Raw genomic sequence first — 12,655 nt, forward strand, 5'->3', positions numbered from 1 at the left:
TCAAGATCGTGACACAGTACATTTTGTTACATCATCAACAGGGGTTCTTGTCTGGTCATTAGGGAACCCTAATAAGGATTTTTATATCTGTATTACTGACTGTCCATTTGTTTTGAAGTATAGCATTGGTTTGGATTTACAAAGATTAAGCGGTAAAGGGGTTGTATGACATCTAGTAAAATTTACATGGCAGCTGGACAGTATTCAAAGCAACAAGAAAAGGAAAAAAAAAAAAAAAAAAAAAAAAAAAAGCACTCACCTTATTACAGTGTCCCCTTTTCAAAGCTGCAGCAGCTGTCCCCACCAGACTGCAAGTGATGACGTTTCGTACACTGCCATGACCGATTCCAGCCAGTGAATGGCGTTGCCCTTGATGTCTGCACAAATGGCATGTGACCTGTGAACCACATTGGCCACATGCCATTTGTGCACATATCACTGCTAAGACCACTGATTAGCTGGCAGCAGTCACGGAAGTGGAAACAGAACGTTATCACTTCTGGTCCGGTGTGGTTTATGATTTTCCAAAAGCTACAGCTATTTAAAGAAAGACACATATCAAAAATCATTACCAATTATAATAATTTAATAAAATGTCTAAAGACCTATCAAACCAGTAAACCCTGCAGATACAGAAAGCAGTATAAGCGTCACGTGTCTGAAAGTTTGAAATGTTAAATTCTGCTGTGATCACATTGAAGGTTAACCAGACGATGTCTCCAGCAGCTACCACTGAAGGGTAAAGTGCTCAAGCACCTTGGTATTTGGTTCCAGTTGTATGTTCTGTCGGCCATTATGAATACAAATAATGATGGAACAGAAAACAGCAGGAGGCTCAGGTATTCAGATTCCCTTATAAGTCTTAAGGAAACAGAGGTGATGACGTGTTTGGGATTTTCAAAAATCCATTAGGAATTGGACCATGATGACCAGCACAGGACACCATGTCTTCTGTTCTAGAAACCTATCCTCTGTGGATGTCACATCAAACAGTCTTTGGCGACTCTGTGCCCTCAGATATTTCCTCTTTATCAGATGTGTCCTCAGGCTTCTCCAGCTCAAAGTTCTGTAATGAAACAAAGAGAGAGGTTCCAATTATGAACATACGATACGATAACCTGTTCCAGTAAACATCTTTAACCTAACCGAAACAGGATGAGGCAGGAGGAAATGCTTCTTAAAAATAAAAATAAAAATTAGGAAACAATGTCACTAGCTGTATATTTAACATTGCCTTATATATAGTTTACATGGAGTTCTAACATCTTTAACCCCTTCCGACTTCATGTCATACATGAATCTTATGGCGATAGTACAGACTCAGAAGCTTGTATGCACAGGATCACCACGAGTGCCAAGCAGTGATTGACAGCTGGGCACCTTTAATCCTTGCCTTTTTAACCCCTTATAGTCTGGGGTCAATAGAAAACGTAGCACCTAAGCAGTTAGAAAGAGGGCTCTATCCCTATCCCATCACCCCTCTCACCCATGAGCAGGGGTGTATCTATCACAAGGCAAACAAGGCATTTGCCTAGGGCGGCACTTGCCAATGGGGCGGCAAAATGCCTTCTTTGCCGATCCTTCACTATGCGAGCGGCATCGTCGGCACCGCATAGTGAAGGAGTTGAAAGACTTATTTCCTCCCGACCTCCCCTGCCTTTTGCGTCCGCGCATTGCCTTTGTGACGTCACACGGAGGTGGAGTGATGGGCCGGCAACGCTAGGGTGAGCCTTATCTCCTCCAAGTGCAGAACGGATCCTGCACGCGGTCACCGTGAACGCTGAGGCCAGGCCCCGGCCACCAATGCACTGATTCCTGAGCCTGCTGTCTTTAAAAACTGTAAGTACTTAAATTACAGTAATTCACAAAAAGTTAATTACTTAGTTGTTTTATGGGGTAAGGGGGCTGGGACCCGTTGGGTGGTTAGAGGGAGGAGAATGAGGGAGGGGTTAATACTGTACTAATTCTAGCTGCACATTGTTTTAAAAAAAAAAAAAAAGTAATCTGTAAAATACATTTGTGTTAGAAGTTGTGCTTTTTTTATTTTTAGAATAATGAGACAGCCATTTTATTTAATGTATTTGTGCTAATTTCTGTGCTGTTGGAGGGGGGGGGGGTGAGAGGCAGTATTACACAATCTTTATATATTTGTTTTTTATACATATACAGATTGTGTAATACTGCCCCTCACCCCCCTCCAATCAACACAGAAATTAGCACAAATGTATTAAATAAAATCTGCCTGTATCATTATTATAAAAATTAAAAAAGCACAACTTCTGACACACATACTTTGTATTTTACAGATTTTTATATATTTTTTATAGATCTGCAAAATACAAAATATTTGTGTCAAACTAGGAATGTGCATAGTTTATGTTTTTATCAGGAAAGGGTGGAGCCTAAAGAGGAAGGGGTGGGGTTTACAGAGGAAGGGGTTTGGCCTTGATAGGAAGGGGTGGGTCAAATTTATATTAGGGGGTGCCCGAGTTTAGTCTCGCCTAGGGCAGCACAAAACCAAGATACACCACTGCCCATGACTGCAGGGTGCTGATGGGTTGTCATTGCAGCTCGAGGCCTAAGACCTCTTTCATGTATTTAACATCAGTATTTGTATTCCAAAACCACGAGTGGATCCAAAACACAGAAGAGGCACAACTCTTCCCATTATACTTTCTCTGTAGGCTCCTCTACTGGTTTTGGCTTAGGGTACTTTCACACTAGCGGCACGGACCTCCGGCAGGCTGTTCCGGCAGGTGAACAGCCTGTCGGATCTGTCCTGCCACTAGTGCACCCGTGCCCCTGGACTACCGCTCCGGCCACATTGACTATAATGGGGGGGAAGGGGGCGGAGTTCCGACGGAAGCGCACGCCGAGAGGCCGCCGGAATAAAAGTACGACATGTAGTACAGCCTGCCAGAGTCCCTTGCCGCTAGTGTGAAACTAGCCTTACAAAGGCTGATGCAAAATACTGACCAAATTCTGACTGTGTGAAAGTGGTCTTACGATGGGTTACGGGTCTGCTAACCCATGTAGAGGTTGAATACTGACAAGCAGGCATAATTCGCTACCCATACATAAGTGTAATGTATTAGGTAAATGATCACATGTACAAGTGCTCTTGTGGGACTAAAAATACAGTTAAAAAAAAAATTGAAAACATTTTTTTTAAATTGTAAAAAATGCATTGTAACAATAAAAACAGGCTTTATTATGGAAATAAATACAAACAAAACTACACTATATCGGAATTGTCACTTCTGTAATGTCCTGAGCTATAAAGTTATCTTGTCATGCCTCTCACGAAAAAGCAATCAAAAAGTCTTACTCTACAAAATGGTGCAAATAAAAACTACAGCTCACAAATAAAACGATGATGGGTTTTAATGGTGAAACTAGCTGAGATGATGAGCAATATGTTAAAAATCAGATCGTAATAATGGCTACAAACGCATGTCCAATCAATCATAAAGCGCACAGTATGTTCATACCTCCAACTCCCGCATTACTTCATCCAAAAAGTCTCTTGAGTTCTGCTTGTAAGATACAGCTAGTTTAATGGCATCTGCAAAAAGCTTTGTAGTAAAAAGAAAATTGTTTTGTTAGAAAGTAGTGTTTTATTTTTATTGGCTATGGATTAAAAAATAAAATAATTGTAAGATAATGGATTCCTTTACACTGCGCCTCCCATTAGAATCCACTCTTGTATTGGCTAACCAATAGCAGGCGGGTGACGCTAGGGAGGCTCGTTCCTGTCGTGGCCTGCTATTGGCTGCCGCCCCCCCCCCCCATCCACGCAACGGGGAGATGCAGCGGCGGACGTCAGAAGTGACGTGGGTGCCGGGGAGCCAGGTAAGTACAACCTGTGTGAGGGGCCCGGGCATTTGGGAGGGGGGGGGGGGGGGGGGCGGCATTTTAGGGATTGGATAATCCGTTTAATGATAAGTTCTAAGAACTATACGAGAAAACATAAAATAGAACATGTGTGTAATACTTTACCTTTACTACGTTGGTGCCATCGGCAGCAGAAACAAAGTAAAATGGCAGGCTATGCTTCTTGGCAAAATTAAAACCTTTCTGTGTCATGCGGCGATCAGCTAGAATGAGGAAGGAAAAAAAGACAGTATTGGTAATGAGCAGGAACCAGAACTAGAAGAGTATATATATATATATTTGTCATAGCTATTGGAGAGGAGTGGACCAACATTCCACAGGCCACAATCAACAACATGACCAACTCTATGTGACGGAGATGTGTTGCACTGTGTAAGGCAAATGGTGGCCACACCAGATACTGACTGGTTTTAGGACTGTCTTTTATGTATGTAGAAAATGTTTCAGATCTTTGCGTTCAGCTCATGCAAAATGGAAGCAAAACCGAAAGTGTTGCGTTTATATTTTTGTTCATTGCTTCTCAACCCACAGTACACGTGACATGCTGCAGGGGGTATAAGACAGCTCCAGAAAGAAGAAAAAAAAAATTCCTTTGCTGGTTGCTAGGGAACTGTAGCACGTGAGCCCTTAAAGAGCTTCTGTGAGCAGAATCAACCATATCAATCAAGTAGTGTTGACCCTTCTGAGTAAAACAACCTCTTGTGTTCAAATCCGTGGCCCTGTTTTGGAGAAATTAGTTTTTGATTCCATATGCTAAGAAGGGCTTTAGTGCACCAAGAGGTTGGCCTAGCCCCTTGGAGCACCGTAGCTCCTCTGCTTTCCCCTTAGCCACACCCCCTCCCCTTGAGTGACAAGGCCAAGCATCCATTAGTCATAGGCCAACAAGTCCATGGATCTGAACAACAGAGGGGTCATTCCACTCAGCAGGATCATTGAGGTACCGTGCAAAATGCAGCCATCTTAAAGCTCTGAAATAATGGACTTCTGAGTGAGTTCTCCTCCTCTCCTGGTATAATCCAATCCTAGGGCCACCCACAAGCATCCGAGTGTCCTTCACCTTCCACTCCAATTTATTCTTCTTGAAGTTGGATTGCCCCTACCACTTCAGTACTAAAACCTCAAGCCTACCATTTTTATGTCTCCAAGACACAACAACCATTTTGAAAAGATACGCTTAAAGGGGGTTTCCCATGAAATATAATGATGGCATTGAGCTAGGACCGACCACTGCAACCGACACTGATCCTGAGACTGAACGGGACAGCATTTCAGCCATCTCTTTCTGCGATGGAAATATTTTTCTTTTATCACGGGACCCAATCCCATATCCCCTGCAGCAAACCCCTCTTACTTCTTAAGTAAATTGGGAGCTAGGTTTTTCCCTCTCTGACAACCCTAGGGTAATTAGAACAGTCCGATGGTATAATGATACGGATCTCATATAATATTAGGTTCCTACATGACACGGACGGTTCTACTGTTGTAACATTTTTTTTTTTGTCATAGTACTTCAGTTCTTCCATTTGTATAATCCATAAACTATTTCCTCACCATCAATCTTGTTTGCCACAACAATACAGGGGATTTCGGGCCGGTACTCCCGCAGCTCCTGGTACCAGGTGGACAGGTTTTTATATGTAACTTTTCGCTGCACATCAAACACCTAAACAAGGGTGAAAAATACGTAACACATTTACCCGGCATAGGATGTAGTAGTAATTACATGTGTTTAGTGGGACAAAAGACTAAACTTCATCTCAAAATGGGATATTAGGAAATGACAAAAATGTACAAAATAGACAAATACGGAATGTCAAACACTTATAGGGAATCTGTCACTGGCGACCTCCCCATGCAGCTGTTTGCATAGACACATAGCTGTGGTTCTTCCGATTTGGGCCGTGGCTACACTGCAACTTTTTGTAGCACGACTGATTGATTTGAGCTATTGAACTGCAGCTGCAGTCTAGATGCATGCAATCTCACAGACCGGCAGCTGTCACTCAATAGTTAAAAATCAGTCGTGCTACAAAAGTTGAGGTGTAGCAGAGGACTACAATGTTTTTCTAAGGCTACTTTCACACTTGTGGCAGAGCATTCCAGCAGGCAGTGCCGTCGCCAGCACTGCCTGCCGGATCCGGCAATCCGGACGCAAACAGATGTATTTGTTAGACGGATCCGGATCAGTCTGACTAATGCATTGCAATACCGGATCCGTCTTTCTGGTTGTCAGATCCAGTATTTTTTTTTCCACATTTTTAAAGGTCTGCGCATGCGCGAATCGGAAGAACAGATTCGTCAATGCTGCACTAATACATTACAATGGAAATGAATGATGGATCCGGCATTCCAGCAAGTGTTCAGGATTTTTGGCCAGAGAGAAAACTGAAGCATGCTGCGGTATTTTCTCCGGCCAAGAAAACGTAAGAGGGACTGAACTGATGCATCCTGAACGGATTGCTCTCCATTCAGAATGCATTAGGATAAAACTGATCAGTTTTTTTCCGGTATTGAGCCCCTGGGACGGAACTCAATACCGGAAAAGAAAAACGCTAGTGTGAAAGTACCCTCAGTTGAGCCGATGCTCCGCTCCCGAGTTATGACCCTTTTTTTTTTTATATGAAAATTAGGCCTTTGATGCAATGAGGGCGTCACCATTTCTCTTGTTGCACCCACATTCCGCTCATTTCTGTGGTCAGCCCCTCCCTGGCTGCTTTGATTGACAAAAACCAGCCAGTGGCAAAGCAGTGAGCGAGGGGAAGGGAGCCTCGGATCAACAAAAGAAGGGGCTTTAATCAGGTGAACCAAAGGTGACAGATTCCCTTTAAAGGGGTTTTCCAGGCTTTTAATATTGATGACCTTAGATTGATGGTGGTCAGACACCCGGGACCCCCGCCGATCAGCTGTATGAAGAGAAGACACGACACACGCCGTGCGTACCGTCTCCTGTCTCCCTTCCTGCTCTCTGCTGCTATGTAGGCAGCGAGCAGGAAGAGACAGGAGACGCGTGTGCTTTCTCTTCATACAGCTGATCGGCGGGGGTCCCGGGGGTCTGACCACCTTTGGATAGGTCATCAATATTAAAAGCCTGGAAAAACCCTTTAAAGAGAGAGTGTCTGGTTTTATGATATTGATGATGTATGTTAAGGATAGGTCATCAATAACAAAAAGGTGGGGTTCTGACTTCCGGGACCCCCACTGATCAGCTGTTTGGCAGTGGGCTTGCACAAGAGCTGTGCCCTCTCCAATGGTTCCTGCATGCTGTCTAGACTGCTGTACAGTGTAACTACAGCTGTTCATCCCTTTCACTTGAATGGGAAAGAAAGCTGTAGTTACACTGCACCTCTGCTACAATCTAGACAGAGTGCAAATATAGAGTGAAGAGGCCACAGCACCCGCACGAGCACTGCTGGCCCTTCAAACAGGGGAGTCGAACCCCCACCAATCTAATATTGATGACCTCTTCTGGGCCTAGATCTTCCATATCATCAAAAAAGATAACCCCCTTAAGTGCACTCTCAATAATAATAGTAGAGTAAATCAACTGTAAAATCAATCCTTTGTTATCCACTATCCATGTAATTTTGTTAAAAATCCTCTTCAGCATTTGTTTTAAATAATATACAGTATATGAGTATGTAAAATCTAGACTGCAATCTGTATGGCTTCCGTTATAGGTCTATTACAATTACAAGGTCACCATGCTTTCCTAGAGTCGTGATTTTTTAAATTTATTTTTTATTCTATAAGCAAAAAGGGAGACTGACTGCTGCGCCACTCAGAGGTTTTGACATTCAAAAGTCTTGAAAGGATGAGCAACAATTATTGGAGTCGGCCATAATGACCGTCACGCAGCTTTCCCAGAATAAGGTATGAATAGCAGTTCACTTCTGAGGTAAAGAAAGCCGTCTCTGTAGTGCCACTTACTGACGGTAGTCACGCCGCAAGACATGAAGAGTGCTATGTCACTTTATGGCATCACTGTGATACAGTCATGCAAACGCCAACACTGATGAACATTTGGTCACTTGCCGTCATAGACCAAAAAGCGTCTGACTGTGACTTGCCAGCAACCTTTCTCAGATTTTTATTTATTTACAGCCAAAGAGAGACTTGCTGCTGCTACCCAACACAAGCAGTGCAGCCTCAACTCCTTGCATAAGCAGGGCCTTGAAGCATAACTTAGGATTCAGCCAAACCCAGCGTCTCCTCCAAAAGGACAAGGCGTTCTATCTGCAGACAGCCGTTTTGGGGTTCTTGCCCCTTGTCTGGACAGAGAAGGGTGCCTGGTTGGCTTGTTGAGGGCCTATAATTTACACCCACAGCTGGGTGTAAATTAAAAACATGGGAAAGGTTTTAACAGAACAAGGTGTACAATATAAAAAACACCTACCATGATACAAGCATGAGCTTTGTGGTAATATGAAGCATGCATGCTCTGGAATCTCTCTTGGCCAGCCGTATCCCAAAAATCTGAAACATACAAAAAAATACTTCAGCAAAGTCAATCTATTGACAGCGGTTTGAAGTGTTTTTCAGTCAGCCCCATAGTCATCGAATGAGGTGCATGGTCGACCACCACACCTTAAAACTCCAGTGGTGAGGAGGGGATTTGGGACCTCCGTTATAGTGATTGGTGAGGCTCCCAGCCATCATAAATGTCTCACCAATCCTGTGGATATGTGATAAATACTGTATAATGACAGGTGGGAATCCTAGTCCTAGATGAATAACTTGTGGAGGTTTAACCCATTGTGCGATGATTAGGTGTCACTTACCGACCAGGACCGTCTTGCCATCCACAGTTGTGGTATATTTGTAGAGCGTTAATGCAAAGGTTGACAGCTGCTGAGGACGACTGGAAGAGGTTAAGGCTTCAAGACGGATACATTGAGGAATATCTATTGGGGTAAATATTATGTGAATATCTACATACCGTATTCCATTGGAATTTATTTATTTTCTTCCATCAGAAATATACTGTTGAATTAAACCATCTAAGAAATTCACTGAACCTTAGACTAAGTTCCCATAAGACGGACGGTTTGTGCAGAGGACATTGCACTTCTGCACGTTTCAAATCTGCATAATGCCTAAGGCTACTTTCACACTAGCGTTTAAGTTTTTCAGTATTGATATCAGTCATAGGGACTCCATTCATTGTCAATGGGGACAAAACTGAACTGAACAGAACGGAATGCTTCAAAATGCATTCCGTTACGTTTAATTGCGTCCCCAGACCGGAGAGCAAACCGCAACATGTTGTATTTTGCTTTCCGCCCTGGGAAACTGATCAAGACGGATCCGTCATGACTCCAATGCAAGTCAATGGGAACGGATCAGTTTTCTCTGCCACAATAGAAAACGGATCCGTCCTCCATTGACTTTCTGCATTGTATTGTACACCATGTGCAAACCTAAAGGGTTATTCTCATCTTGTAAAGTGATGCCATCAAGCTGGGGTATGCCTTTACTTTATGATCTTCTGGGGGTCTGACCTTTGGAACCAGCCTTCCTAATTTCAAGTGAATTGGAAGCTGCAGTTCTCTGCATTGCTGGGTGGTCCAGAAGGAGCCCAAATCAGCATGGCAGCCTCTTTATTATCAGCATCATTGGGGTTCCTCTCACCGATGATAAAGTGATGATATATCCTAGCAATGGGAAGAGCACTTTAATTGGGCCGTATATATGTATGTATTTGTCTAATTCTTTCCTCTCAACCTAGTGTTGCCCATCTAGTATTTGCATATCTATGACACCCACTAGGGCTAGGTTCACGTGTTTTTACATACAAAAGACAGGTCTGGCATGGTCTACAGTCAACATATTATTGCAGGGCTGGCCAACCTGTGGCTCTCCAGCTGTTTCAAAGCTACAACTCCCAGCATGCCCAGTCTGCATACAGCTATCAGCCTACAGCAGGACATGGTGGGAGTTGTAGTTTTGAAACAGCTGGAGAGCCGCAGGTTGGCCAGCCCTGTATTATTTTATCTCACATTATATCATAAAAGATGTAGAGACATGTTCAGAAAGGATACAATCCATCCATCAGGAAACGCTCCATCAACCTGCAACCAAAACATGGAGGTCAGATCCCAGGACAATGTGTGAGGTTAGAGGTTTTATGTGTAGCTCCATTAATAGGAGGCATCATCTTCATTCACTTCTTTCAACGTGAAGACCATGCAATACTCCATATGCCAATGTTTCTCAATACCAGCTTTTCACAACTTATCACTAAGGCTACTTTCACACTAGCGTTTGGGGCTCCGCTTGTGAGTTCCGTTTGAAGGCTCTCACAAGCGGCCCCGAATGCTTCCGTCCAGCCCTAATGCATTCTGAGTGGATGCGGATCCACTCAGAATGTATCAGTCTGGCAGCGTTTGGCCTCCGCTCAGCAGGCGGACACCTGAACGCTGCTTGCAGCGTTCGGGTGTCCGCCTGGCCGTGCGGAGCCAAACGGATCCGTCCAGACTTACAATGTAAGTCAATGGGGACGGATCCGTTTGAATATGACACACTATAGCTCAATTTTCAAACGGATCCGTCCCCCATTGACTTTCAATGTAAAGTCTGGACTGATCTGTCTGAGGCTACTTTGACACTTAGAAATTTTTTTACAATATAATGCAGACGGATCCGTTCTGAACGGATCCACCGTCTGCATTATATGAGCGGATCCGTCTCAGACGGATCCGCTCTGAACGCAAGTGTGAAAGTAGCCTTATCCACAAGATATGTCATAAGTGTCTGATGCCCCACTGATCACGTGAATGGGGGTCTCAAGTCTCCCTTTGCATATGTGCTTTGCTGCTCCATTAAACCTCTATGGGACTGACCAAGTTAATCGACCCTCTTGATCAGTCCCATAGAGAATGGAGAGTCACTGCACAACTGTCGCTGCATTCGCTCTCGCGATCAGTGGAGTATCAGACCTATATTACTTATCTTGTGGATAGGTGATGAGTTGTAATTCTTGGATATCCCCTTTAAAGAGGTTATCCAGGCTTTTTTAAACTAAATCCGTGCTTTCTTGTAACCTTTGGAAGAAAGACAGTTTAGTTGATACTTGCCTGTCCCTCACTACGCCGACGCTGCCCTCACATAGGTGGCTGACTCTTTCGTTCAGGTCCCCCCTAGATGTCTTCCCTTCTCTTCCTGTTCAGCTGTCTAACAGTTAATGCAGCTGAACAGGAAAGGAAAGAAGAGCCTACAAGTTATGGGAGGGAAGGCGGCATCAGGGGGAACGAGGGATGAGTATGTACTAAGTAAACTGTCCTTCCTAGTCAAGACACTTGGTTATACGATGTTCTGTGTATACGGAGAAGAAAAGCAAAGAAAAGACTGTCTGTAAAGGCAATATTTAGATGCCATACCGTAAGATAGATCTTACAGCAGAATAGGTCCATGAGTGGTCCAGGATTACATCTGGTAGGTGAATGTACAATATGCCAGTCTAAACCAGTTCTCCTATAGCTGGAACCATTCCCCCAAGCACACATTCTCATGACACAGGACCGAGTCATTCCTATATTTATCTATTGTGATATAGAATTTCATCTCAAAGGGGTTTTCCAGGCTCTTCATACTGATTACCTATGTTGAGGTTGACCAGGAGCTGAGGGTCTGACACCCGGGACCCCCATGATCAGCTATTCCCTGCAGCCTCTGGAACTAGCACCATGATTGGAGCAGGAGGCGCATCGCTGTTCATAGTGTAGCGGCAGCGCTAGGTTACTGCCGCTCTTCAGTGAGCGCTTGGCTGCAGTGACCCAGCCCGGCACTATGAACGGCGCAGCGCTTCTTGCTCCAATCATGGTGCTAGTTCCAGAGGCTGCAGTAAGCAGCTGATCTTGGGGGTCCCGGGTGTCAGACCCTCAGCTCCTGGTCAACCTCGAGATAGGTCATGAGTATGAAGAGCCTCTTTAAGTTGCCACTCACTTGGATTTTCCAACTGCACTGTCCCCAAGACAGATGATTTTGACATTTTCATCTGCGTCATACTTCTTCTGGTCAACCTCGGTGACTCCCGGTTCATCTCCTGCCATAGCGATGCCTCAAACTTTCCACACAGCCAACTAAAATCCGCACATGACTATACAGAGTTCAGAGTCCTGATGGCTTCTCCTGTAGAGAAAAGCAGGATTTCAGGTAAGAGATCACATCTTACAAATCATCAGAGGACAACATTACCCCACATGTGGTTCTTGACAATCCCTAACCAAAGTACTGCCTGACTCCCAGGCCAGGTCACCGCGAGAGCAACTTCATAGCCCCCCGCTATGCAGAACCTCCCTTCCCAAACTCTCATTATCAGAGTGGGCATCAGAATGAGATCAAGCAGTGCTGGCATCATGAGGGCACCAGCCATTCAGGCACATTTGGCTGTATTCTCTCCCTGGTATAATGATGCCCCAGGGGGTCTGCACTAAGGATTACACATGAAGGTGAAGTAGGAAACAGCAAGGGCCCCTAGTCCACAGTCTACACAGAGCCACCATTAGAATTTCTCATATGTGGACCCTACATCCATCCCGGCGCCACTGACCTCAATCCGCTTCCCTCTGCTTAGCAACGGATGCTCCTGTCGCACGACTATTAGCACTCCACGCATGCGCGCTTGTCTGCTTCACGCCTTCTTATTTTTGTATTTTCTAGAGGTAAACGATTGCTCGCACTGTCAATAGGAAGAGAGTCTTCGATTCTCTGTGGTTATCTACATGCAGACGACCAGTAGCGAAGTAAGTAATGATTACTGCCA

General features: G+C 44.4%; 1 protein-coding gene across 1 annotated transcript; it reads right to left on the reverse strand.

Moving 5' to 3' along the window:
• Positions 1–588: 588 nt before the first annotated feature.
• RABL2B (RAB, member of RAS oncogene family like 2B) lies at positions 589–12,533 on the reverse strand. Its single transcript, XM_044283410.1, has 9 exons — positions 12,443–12,533; positions 11,836–12,021; positions 9,933–9,962; positions 8,673–8,752; positions 8,288–8,367; positions 5,446–5,557; positions 4,000–4,097; positions 3,492–3,575; positions 589–1,066 (listed from the first exon to the last, which is right to left on the reverse strand). Exons 2-9 carry the CDS (start codon positions 11,940–11,942, stop codon positions 986–988), a joined length of 672 nt encoding a protein of 223 aa, XP_044139345.1. The 5' UTR covers positions 11,943–12,021; positions 12,443–12,533; the 3' UTR covers positions 589–985.
• Positions 12,534–12,655: the final 122 nt, after the last annotated feature.

Source organism: Bufo gargarizans, chromosome 2, assembly GCF_014858855.1.
Source record: "Bufo gargarizans isolate SCDJY-AF-19 chromosome 2, ASM1485885v1, whole genome shotgun sequence".
Taxonomy (NCBI): Eukaryota; Metazoa; Chordata; class Amphibia; order Anura; family Bufonidae; genus Bufo; species Bufo gargarizans.